Below are 12,122 nucleotides of genomic sequence, written 5' to 3' on the forward strand. Positions count from 1 at the left end.
AAAGTTTACAATTATGGATATTTTTCTATAGATTAAAAAATATTTTTACGCATGTACCTGTGTACTTAATCACTTTATAATAACATTTTGCTTTTGGCCACATTGGGATTTTTTTTCATAGTATCTTTCCCAGCACTTATAAATATTATTTAATGAATTAGGGTGACAATGTAATTCGGGATGGTTCTTTTAAATAATGGTTTAAATAATCAGTTCGTTGAAGATACAGTAATCACTGCAATTCATAAATCTTTTTTTTTTTCCCCCCTCTAAAGGAGCAGGGAAAACCCTATCACAGAAAAGTCTTGGTAAATAAATGAAATAAATAGATTCTTACATTAGTCTTTGGGAATAGTGAGGATCTTTGGAGTGGATGGAGATCTATAAATTTAGTTCTTTTCATTTAGTTATTACAAAAGCTTGTTTGCAATTCTAACTTCTAAATAGTCTCCATTTAAAATGAGAAATGGACTGAGACGGTAGTTATATCAACGTAGAAAAACTAAAAAAGGCTATGACTGGCCATGACTTCAGTTCACAAATACAAGGGCAACAGCTAACTTATTGAGCCTGACCTTGCTTTGGGCAATGTGCTAAGCACTCTATATATATACTGACGATTTTCACTCTCACAACAGCCTGTTATAGGTACTATTATTAGCCCCATTTTAATCCCGAGGAAGCTAAGGGACAGAGAGTGATAAAAGTTAATTAAACAGAAAGGCTAAAGTTGCCCAAGGATACCAAGCCAGTGATTGGAAAAGCCGGGATGTGCAGTCAGCTTTGCCAGCGAGGAGTGACTACAGACAGACAGAAGCTGCAACTCCAGGCAGAGTGGGCAGATCAGGGAGTGAAAGAAGGGGAGACCTTCTGTGGATCAAGGCTGTATTACTACACACTTCATGTACCAGCTCATTTATGTCTTATCACATCCCTATAAGGCAAATACCAGTATTTCATTTAAAAAATTAATTCCTTTGAAATGATTTTTCAGCTTGAATGTAAAATTACATACCTATATAGATCTGATTCAAGTAAAGTGAGTTGTCGAGCAATTTCTATTGGGTGTAAGGTGAGCAGGTCAAAAGTCTCTATGTGCCCAGGCCTGCTTATATGCCACTCAACCGTGGGAGGTGAGCTCTGAAATGTAATATTATGACCTGGTCCATTGTCTCTTGCAATTTTTTTCCTTTGGATTATTTTAGTGATGGATTCAACCCATTTTTTCATAGCTTTACCTGAAATACATTACATTTTAAATAACATTTAAATACTTTTCACTCAATATTTTATCCTTTTAAAATATTTTAACTGAGCCACCCAGGTGCCCCCCTTTTAAAATATTTTAAAATCAGACAAGTGATACTTAAATATATCTTTGCTATTACAAAGTTCAAATGATCAAAATAAAAAAATGGAAGTTCCCCTTTATCATTTCCCATTCCCTGTCCCAATCTCAGTCTTCTTCACATGGGTCACCATTGTTAATAGTCTGGTACATATTCTTCTATATCCTTTCAAAATAAAATTAGAAAGTAATTTATTCATAGATTTTTTTACCTCTCTTGTTCTGAACTTCAGTTCAAAATATTATTTTATAATCTTCCATTAAAAAAAGATATTGCGTGCATGGGATTCATAAGGACAGACGATACACATTCATTATTAATCTAATTAACACTGCATTTTATAAACCAAATGGCACCAGAGGATATTTCCTTCACATTAAGGTGCGTTTTTGATGTGGCTATTTTGTACTATGCGTGAAAGTACTCTTATTCAACGCTTTATTTTCTGATTCTCATTTACAGCACACTGTGGAAATTAGAATCAAGTTTGTCTAGGACATTCTTAGACCTATACAATTATGGAATCTTTAAAACTCGAGGGGAAATTCTGACATCACTGAGTCTTGCTCTCTTCATGTTACTGATGAGGAAACCAGAGTCTAGAGAATCAGAGTGGTTTTGTCTAAAGTCATGTATCTAGTGAGTGGCAGTGTTCATTCAGAACAGAACTGCTGTTTCTTGGCTCTCAATTCAATCTGCTCTGTGGCCTCTCTAATACAGGATCTAATCCCCTAACTGGGAACCACCTAGTCTCCAGCAGTGGTGTTCTGATGGCACACCAGTTCCTAATTGTCCTCTGATACACATAGCTTCAGATAAGTAGAAAAACAGCATAAATCGAGACTTTTTCTATCCAATTCCAAAGTAACCACTAAGTTGATTTACTAAATGAAAATACATTGGGTCAACAGGATGATTACTGAGCAATTTGTAGGTCAACATGTTGTTTCATGAAAATTTTCAACTTTTTCAAACCGTTGTGCTGCCACCGTTCTAAACAACTCTTAACACGAACAATAAAGACGTCAGTTGATAGTCACCACATTGGCACTTTTATTACATATAAAACTAAGCACTTAAAAAAACCATACCTCTCACTGTTCCAATAAATTCTTCCATTCGCTGCAAAAGATCTGCATCCCTTTCAAAATCATAGAAGTGGTGCTCTACCCAATGCCGACATACATTTAATACTCTATGGCATTAACACAAAAGAATAACTGAATTACATGGGAACTCAGACATAGGTGTTTACCATGATGAACGGTATAAATTAAAACAGTAATTCTTTCCAAATTAAATGATTTTGTAAGTAGTGGCTTACCACTTTCAAGATTCTATGTTAATTAAGACTTATACAATAATTTCTGATAATTGCTCTTCACTTCACTCATTTTACTTGTTACCTCCTCCTTGGTTGGGAAAGGTCCTTATTTACTTCAACTCTGAAACAAAAGTTCACTACAGACTTCATCACTTCAGTTATTTCCTTACTGCTTACCGCAGCTGTACAGGCTGTATGTATTCTTTTCTAAACCTTTTTAGTTCTGCACTCAAGGGCTGATCTCCATTCTCTATAGCTATGCGATCAGCTTCTGTGGGCTCAGGCTCTGGAATTTCAAACCTAACATAAAACAGAACAAACTAATGAAAATACTAGTAATACCAGAGTATACAAACAGAAAACTATACACCTTTTCACTAGTCAGCACAATACAGAGAGAACTGTGAAAATTACTACGGATATACATACATATTAGTAAAAACAAGTAAGGCTTCTATAATATAAAGGTTAATGATCTTATTTTAATTTTTAAAAAAGAAATTAATACTTGCCAATATTAAAAAAATAAGAAACATAATAAAGGATAAAGAATACATGCAAAATCTAAAAATAAATGTGATTATCAAGTATGGGACTGCTGTTCATTTTTGACTTGTGTAATCACTCTGAATCAGCTACCATAACACTTTTTAAGGGTAACCCTTAAAGAGTTGACTGTTCCTTCGGTGACTGAAACACTTTTCTTAATTATGGTATTTGTTCACTTAATGTTAAGCTCCATTTTCTTCAACATGTGATATATTTGAAAAATTCTGTTTAGAACACCTAAATCATCAAAATTTAAATTTTCAAAAACTAAATTATATATTTTTATATGGTTCTTTAACTTGACTAATTCCATAAATTTGAAATTTCAAGTACTGCGTTTCCATGTGAAAAGAAATGCTTATTTTTATACTTTAATAATCAAAACAAAAAGATTATAAAATAAATGGTCATTTAAGAGAAGTTATTTCTTTAAAAAGTACTCATGAACTACAATTCAAAGCTCCTACAATTTATTTCTGAGAAACACAGAATCTTAGCTCAATCTCTTAAAAAAAAAAAATTAAACGTTTTACATTAACAGACCTTTCTATTATAAGACTCAGTAGTTCTTGAGGTTTACAAAAGGATCTGTATGTTGTAAGAAATGTCCGAACAAAATTGGGATCTAAGAAGAAAAAAGGAAAATTATTTTATTAAAATCTTTGATTCAGAATGATTCAAGCTATTATTAATTAACATTTTCAAAAGAGATGAAATAATCTTAAAATTCCCAAAATTCTTCTGACCACACAGAATGTTTTGGACTTTATAACAAACTGCTAGCTTGACTGCTTCCTAAATTAGTGGCAAACTGTGGTTACTAAGATTCTGTATCAACTTACTTCTTGACCTCGGCACACTCCGACGAGCTGAACTTAAGTCCTCATGGGTTGCAGGAATGCAAAGGGAAGAAAGAAAGGCAAAGAGCATGGAAACAAGCTCCCACCTGCTACCTGGATCTCAGAACATTTCAGTTGGTTTCTATCTCCCTCATGAAGAGAAAGACCACAGCAATAACCCATTACTTTTTCTGACATCCAGACTAGTTTATCTAGGATCAGTTATCTAGATTCCTTTAAATCATGTTAACAGAGCATACAACCTGAAACTGGATCTTATAATGTGTAGCTTACATTAAATACAGTTTCTCAATGATTTTATTCGCTAGAGGTCTTAAAACTGCTAGAAGAAGCTTACGAATACCTGGAAGTTATTAAAACTACGAAACGTGTGAGAGAATGTGGATTTCGTTCTATTCACAACTTAATTCCTTTTATTACAAGTAGTCCCGCTAAGAGTTCAGTCATAAGAGCAGGAGTCTCCAGCCCTTTCCGTGAGAGGGCCCACTTTTCATTCACATCTCCATGAAGTAAATCAGGAGGCTGCCTAAGTGTGATCACTTCCCCAGGCCTGGCCTTCTGCAGTCTTTCCTGGACAGTTTTCTCCCCCAAGTTGTGGAGAAAGACTGCTGTTTTTTCATCAGCACTAGAGACCAGGACTGTCATCTTCTGCATAAACGGGGAGAGACATTTTCCCATAATGAGGGACATAAACAAACAAACAAACAAACAAAAATCACTTCCTTCTATAACTACAATTTCACCAAGGTCAACATTTAGTTGCAAGTTATTAAAAAAAGGAGGGAAGAATTCATTAACCTTTTTATTGGGAGCATCCTTTTCCTATTTTTTACATTATGGACTGGTAAGAACTAATTTATTATTTTTTTTGTTTGTAAAACTCTAAATATTCTTTAATCTCAAATTCATTTGAGAACTTGATAATAAGCTATAAAGTAATTGCACAAAGATAAGCTCTAATTGAATGATGAATTCATTGAGAGTAGCAAGTACCTTTATTTTTGTTAGGCTTCACACTGGATCCTTTGTGAGTACAATGTCCTTTATTAGCGTAGGATTTCCCAAGATCAGAGTTAATTTGTTTGGAAAATTTCTACTTAGGCTGATTCTAAGAACCATGCTAAATTTAGCATAAAATAATGATAATAGATTAAACTCCCTCCCCCAAACCAAATGCATGGATTTGTCGTAAAAATCTATTCCTAATGTATTTGTTTACATGGCAATCAAGATAATGAATTGGTTTAAATATCAGACAACCTTGGATGTATACTGCTTTTTTGAATTAAAGAAAATTCACAGAATAAAAACATACTGGTTTTCAATGCCCCTCCCCTCCTTTACCTTCCAAGTCTAGCGGGTTACTGATAACAGTAATTTAAATATATACAATCCTTTAGTAATTTCCTCTCTGTTGGTATCTTATTGTTTGTCTTCAGTTACAGAGTTCCTCAAACGTTAAAGACTAATGTCTCATCCAGAAGAAAAGATTTTAGAACAGAAGGCTGTACGAGATTTTAAAAACAGAGATTTATATCGATTTCATCACAATCCTCCCTTTCAAGAATCTACTTGCTGTTCTGCAAATCTATTTGTCAGGTGAGGCTACTCAAAACATCACGTGTTTAGGAAGCAAAAGCAGTGGCCACGGTAGAGACGCTGAGCCAACACTGAGGGAGAGCGAGCCCAGGCCCTCAGCAGACAGTGTCTCAAGGATCCCTGAGCTGTATTCTCAATTTAGGCTGGCCTCTCCCCCAACCTTTTTTTTTTTTTTTTTTTTTAAGGAAAATTTTATTTCAATAGTCTAAAAGTCTAAAATCAATATTCAGATCCATTGCTCCTCAGATGCCACCTAAGGTAGGCTGAAGAGTTTGGGCTATCAAAGGTACTTTAAAACTGAAAAACAGAATAAAAGCAAGTTCTAAATGAATTATTTTTTTAAGGAAACTGCCTGTTTTTAAAGGCAAATGACTTTAAAATGGTCTTTCCATCTTCAACCAAAACATCTGGTTTCAGTAGCTTAGTAACAATGACAATGCTGGGAAAGTCATGATATGCCTCGGTGCCACTTAGGTCACAGGGGGATCATATCAACTGATCTCTGTTACGGAACTTTTCAAAGCGCACTCACAGAATTTATTCCACATGACTTCTGTGAAGTGAGTGGCCCTGATGTTTTTCCTTTCTACATATGAGAGAAGGAACTAAGACTTATCCAAGGTCACACAGTCGAGTGGCAGAGATGGAACCAAAATCTAGATTGTGTGACTCCTAATTTTATGCTTTTTTCTACTGTCTCACATAAGCTCTCTGGATTAAAGGATGCCTTCAGGTTTCCACAGCTGTGACATAGAAATACAAAGAACAATTCCATGAGTTATGTAATCATTACAGAAACTTAAATAAATGATTAATTTGGAATGTAGCTGCAAACTGCTAATCCGGTTCAGGGCACTAGAGAGTCATTAAAAAATTAGCAGTCTAGTTGTGATTCCGTAATTAAGCCTTCTTCCAGACTGTAGGAAGTAGCAGCAGGACCTTCCTGTGCACTCTATGTAGAAGAGGCGTTTGTGAAGCGGGCAGTGAAATAAACACTCCCACAATCATCACTGTTGTACTAAATTCTAAAGTGACTCAACTTTTAAGTTGTTTTTAGCTTGATGAGAAATAAGAGAAGTCTTGCCAAAAAGAAAAAAAAACCAGCAAAAGCTAAAAATAAACCAAGAAAAATTGGCAAAAGTTTAAGGACTTTCAAAAAATATCTGACAGGCTGCATATATTCCCCGTCTTGTATTGATTTAGACTCCATTTTTAGTCTCAAGTGGTACACAAAACTGCTAATGAATGAAAAACTTAACATCTGTATTTGAGGACATCTCTCTATTTGAAATTTTATTTAAAAAAAAAAAAGGGTACATATTCCAGAAGCTACTTTTATCTCTATTAATTTCCCCCCGTCATTGATTCTCACGTGTACTATGTCATGCTAACCCTTGGAAACCTGTATCTTACAGATGAGGTGAAGGACTAAGATAATTCAGTATTTTAAAAATACACACCAATAAGTACAGATTACATAGCTTTGTAAGAAAACAAAGCACTACCTACTTACATCTCGCAGGCAATGATAAAGGCTGAGTGTTACCCTCTCTGTTGGTTCTGAGGCAGCAGCTATCTACCTGTATTATAAAATGATGTTGCAGGGGCACCTGGGTGGTTCAGTGGGATAAGCCTCTGCCTTCAGCTCAGGTCATGATCTCAGGGTCCTGGGATCGAGCCCCACATCAGGCTCTCTGCTCAGTAAGGAACCTGCTTCCCCCCCCCCCCCACCACTCCCTGCCTCTCTGCCTACTTATGATCTGTCAAATAAATGAATAAAATCTTTTAAAAAAATGATGTTGCAGAGACAGATGGAAGGCAAATACATAAAAATACAAAAGCCGGGTTGCTTTAGTTTTAGAACATGAGAGCAAATATTTGTGGAGAACATGAAAATTGGCTATTTTGAGAGTCTCTTTCTCTTTCTGTTTATTACTTGCTTATGGATGTAAATTCCACAAACCTCTTTCTCAACCATAACCCCACGTGAATTTCAGTATGAGCCATAGTAAAAGCTCTGTTGTGGTTTTTCTTCATTATTATTTCTACCAGATTCTCAAATCCCTGCACTAAGGTTTTCGCCAAGCTCACTAGCTGCTCTGCTTCCTTCCCTCCATACAGTTTCTCTGTACCAGTAGCTGCCAACTCTCCCATCAAATCCCTGGTCCAGGTTACTTCGAACGGGAGCTGCAGTGACTTTTTTCTGCTGCCTTGTCTCCTTCACTTGAGAACTATTCTTTGATAATACTTCACTGCACAATTCTTCAAAACCTTAGGAATTCAAAATATACCTATGTTAATATGCAGAAGACAGCACGCTAAATCTGAGGTGATAATTCAATCCTTTCTTCTTAGGTACCTATTTTGATTGACACTTGACATTTTATTTGGCAAGGTCAATGAAAATTTATGAAATATTTGTTACATGGAGTTATTTATGTCAAGAATGCCCCTCCCCCCACCATAGTGAACCGCTGTTAATCAGGATGTCTGTTCATGTGATAATTCTCCCTTTAATACAGCCATTTAAAAAGCCACAAGGAACAATAAGCTTCTCAACAAGGATTTATAAACAATCACTCTTGAATTCCTTAAAAAAGGAAACAGACGCTATGCTGACGCACAAACACTTAAAAAAAATTATCAGAGAGTTTAAAAATAGAACAGCACTGCCCTATAGATCAAAAATTGTTCAAAAGATTTTTTTTTTAAAGTTAAGACACCCAAACTGAACTTATATAGGCCGCAAACTCAAAAGAAAGCTAATGCAGGTTTTTGAGGATTTTCTGAGGGTGTAAAATAGCAATAAATACTTTAAAGAAAACTATCAACTGGCTTGTGTTTTTTCAATATCATTTTCTAGAAAAGAGTACCACACACAGGATACACCTTTTTTCCACACTTCAATATGAAAAGCTTGTATTTGTACATAATATCAGTTCTGAATTTTCCCTACCTCATGGTCACCTCATTTCTCTAAAGTAAGATTGTCAAACCAGATACACCATTACCGAACATTTCTTTACTCGTGTCGTTTTAAGTCTCAATAATTAATCTGTACTTTATTTCCTTCCGGTAACTCTGAAACAGAATTAAAATCCCTACTCTCATCTCTTTTTTATGAACCTTGCTTTGTGCTCCTCTTAAGGTAGGTAAGAAAGTCTCTTCATATTCTTGCCAGATTCAGAATGATCTAACTAGACAGTGTCCCCTCTCCAGCATTTCAAATGAATTCCAAAGTTCTGATGCAGTGAGCAAATTAGTCTATGTCCAGAAATACTGGATCTCAGAGATAAGCTATAAATCAAATTCCATGTAAGACCCTGGTGTAGTCTTTTAAGCGACAATTAAGCATTTTCTAATTTACCTAAATTTAACTTTTTCTCCCAGAAAGCTTTCCTTTACAGAGCAAACATCACCAGTAAACTGGGTTTTGTTAAAAAGTAAAATTATGATGCGCAATAGCTAACTGTATACTAAAATCTATGCATTAAAATGGAAGTTTATCTATAGCCAGAGATTATTATTTATTTCAATAAGAGGAAAAAAAATTAGTCTGCTTACATCTTCATAGTAAACTTGTGTTTGTCCAATAAGGAAAAAGCCACTTATATTACTGGCAATTCAAACCAACCAAGAAGTTCTCTTTATTTTTATTATTTGATATCTATAATAAAAATGTATTTTAATACTGAAAAAATTTGTCTTACATGAGTCACTGTAACATGGTGAAAAGTACAGTATGTTAAGAATCAAGAAACCTAAGTTTTAGTCTTCATTCTGCAATTAATTGGTATGACTTCTGGAAAATCATGTAACTTTCAGGGGCTTTGGGTTTTTGTGTATTAGTGAGAGATTGGTCATCTTGTCTAACACTGCAAATCTATAGCTCTGCTTCAAAATTACTGTTAAAAACACCTGAGGGATCAAGTTGGCTAAAGCCATAGTGAAGTCTGAATTAAGTAAGGTTAAACCAGTTTTTCTTCTGGGGTGTTTTGTTTTGTTTTGGTTTGGTTTTTGTTTGTTTTTTTGGACAATTTCTGAACAATCCAGAACCTAGAAAATGGTCTGTAAGTGGTGCTTAATGGATATTAAATTTTCTCATATATTACAGCCAATGTCTTTTATTAAAATTCTGTATAATAAAAATGTGCAAGTTAAATTTTAGCCTTTATTTCAGCCCATTTTGCACTGAATGTTCTCTCCAATAAAAATATCTACCAACTAAACCTCTCGCCCACCTCTGCAAAATAGCAGACCAATAATTCTAAAAACAAATGGTAACTTGATCTCTTATTATTGTAGTGAGGACTCAAGAGTACTTTTGAGCTGAAAGAGACCTTAAAAAATAATTGCTTTCATGTTTACGAGTTTATAGACATCTACTGAAAACACATCCCATATTGCCAGTAACATGTTTGTGACAGACCTTATAGAAGAGCTCAAATAAACTAGTAATTAATATTAATTTGTAGGTATTGTGAACCACAACTCAAGAAAGTTGCTTGTGTATGCCAGTTACACCAGTAATATACCTTCATGACCTATGTTAAAATATCCAATTAAGCCTCAAAAGAAGAAAGAAAAGAAAAATGCAAAAAAAAAAACAAAAAACAAAAAAAACTTGGCCACATTTCTAGTCAACACTGGCATTTTATTCCTCAAGAAATTAATGAAAGGAATTTTTGAAAAACTTTAATTTCTTAAAAAAGTAAAGCAATCTTGTCAATTTAAATGTGAAACACTTTGCAAAGTGTTACAAATCTAGAAATTTCAGTGTTTTATACTAACTAGAAATAAAACCATTTAAAATACGATTCTATTCAAAAGCTAAAAGTTAAATACAAATAAGAGGAACTATCAAAAGTAATTAGTAAGACAGCACAGCAAAAGTACTATGTCTACACACTAGGCTAGCATCATGCATGTCAAGGAGAGAAACTTCAGATACCCTAGAAAAACTTTCAGCTATGCTTGTTCAAGTTTTGTTTTAAAGTGTCCTCATTCAAAAAATAAATAAAAAGCACAGTTCCCAGAAAATATTTAATTGTAATTCTGCAACTGCTTACTAATGATGTTAGTTCTATGAAATGTAGCAGTCTAAAAAAAATTTATCATCAACAATCAAGTTTTACAGAAACAATTATATTAAAAAATTTGGAATCTGAAAATGTTTTCCAACTCCAGTACCACTGAGGTCTGATAGTAAACACTAGTTGAGTCTTTAGCACTTTTCTACTTACACTGCTCTACAGGAAAGAAACAAAACAAAATAGTACAACTTTTGTCTTAGGTAGATAAAAATCCAAGGATTAATTTTACTTTAAACAGTCTTTTCCACACTTCAACATGAAAATTATTCCATAGTTTTCATATTGAAAATCAAAGGATGAATGGTTTAGAGTGCTTATGCTAAAGAAATCAGGGAATCTTGTAAGAGCCTTAAAAATCAGAATGTGGCAAGAAGAGCAATCTGAGCTTATAGAACATTAAAAATTCCTTTAAAAAGCAAAGAAATAAATATTTTGCAACCGTAATTTTCGAGTAACTTAATGAACATCTTTGTAGTTGTATTCTAGATCTTAAGAGTATACAGAAGTTGATGAAGATCACAAAATAGATTGGTCATATTAATATAAATGGTATTTCTTGAAAAGTTTCATATGTAAAAAAGATACCAGAATAATCGTTTTCTTTTTCATGTAAAATCATAGGCAGCTTATTTAACTTTCCCATGCTTAGTTTTTTTCATTTTTGAGTCAGTAAAATGAATACACTGACTGCATACGTTTCTAGGTGAAAAATCAACAGAAAAATTGGAATCCCAGGCTAGTCTTCTTTCACTATCTTCAACATGTGTCAGCTCCTGCCTGCTACTACCAAATGGAATCTGTTTAGAGAACCCAAAATGCTTTTAATAGCCTACAAAAAACACTAATATTTCACTATGGAATAGGCTATCAAAAGAACCACCAATTAGAGGCCAAATAAAAATTAAAAAACAAAACAAAATCCTGGCTTATTTATTACAGAGACATGTGGAGATCATGAGATATTATATTCATAAAAGTGCTTTGGTATCACTGATAAAAATATTCTAACTTGATTTCACTCTTTTGAAGGAGGCCCTGATAGTTTCCAGGCCATTTAAGTAGTTCTGACTGGACATGTAATAAGTTGAATATATCAACATTATCAAAAGTTATTCATCTTTCTTACAGTGAATCTTTAAAAGTTTAATTTAACTGGTGCCAGAACACCTTCCAGAGAGAACTGAGAACCTATTTAGAGGACTTTAAATAAATGAAAACACAAAACACTAATAAAAAAAAAAAAACCCTCCCTCAGAAACACACATCTTCTAGAAACAGGAATATATTTAAGCAGGAAGTATAGGGATGGAGGTTAACTTTCACATTCGACTACTTAGAGCAGCATTTA

At 34.1% G+C, this 12,122-nt stretch overlaps 2 protein-coding genes across 6 annotated transcripts in view; one reads left to right on the top strand and one right to left on the bottom strand.

Moving 5' to 3' along the window:
• The window catches only part of ARHGEF33 (Rho guanine nucleotide exchange factor 33), a 124,841-nt gene extending 115,525 nt beyond the window's left edge, over positions 1-9,316 (top strand). For 2 of the 4 annotated variants that reach the window (XM_082745706.1, XM_082745707.1), the window contains exon 20: positions 5,522-7,009. In XM_082745706.1, coding sequence (XP_082601832.1) covers positions 5,522-5,603 — 82 coding nt within the window. In that variant the 3' untranslated portion in view covers positions 5,604-7,009. Of the gene's footprint in view, positions 1-5,521; positions 7,010-7,802 lie in introns of those variants that run through there. The other 2 variants (XR_014315651.1, XM_082745692.1) reach the window with 2 other exon arrangements.
• Positions 1-12,122, bottom strand: part of SOS1 (SOS Ras/Rac guanine nucleotide exchange factor 1) — a 144,507-nt gene that overhangs the window by 29,676 nt on the left and 102,709 nt on the right. For both annotated transcript variants that reach the window (XM_082745687.1, XM_082745686.1), the window contains exons 11-14: positions 3,766-3,847; positions 2,851-2,973; positions 2,441-2,544; positions 1,016-1,238 (exon numbers count right to left, since the gene is read on the bottom strand). In XM_082745687.1, the coding sequence (XP_082601813.1) occupies positions 1,016-1,238; positions 2,441-2,544; positions 2,851-2,973; positions 3,766-3,847 (532 nt within the window). The remainder of the gene's footprint in view (positions 1-1,015; positions 1,239-2,440; positions 2,545-2,850; positions 2,974-3,765; positions 3,848-12,122) is intronic.

Source organism: Mustela nivalis (assembly GCF_964662115.1).
Source record: "Mustela nivalis genome assembly, chromosome: 8".
Classification (NCBI taxonomy): Eukaryota; Metazoa; Chordata; class Mammalia; order Carnivora; family Mustelidae; genus Mustela; species Mustela nivalis.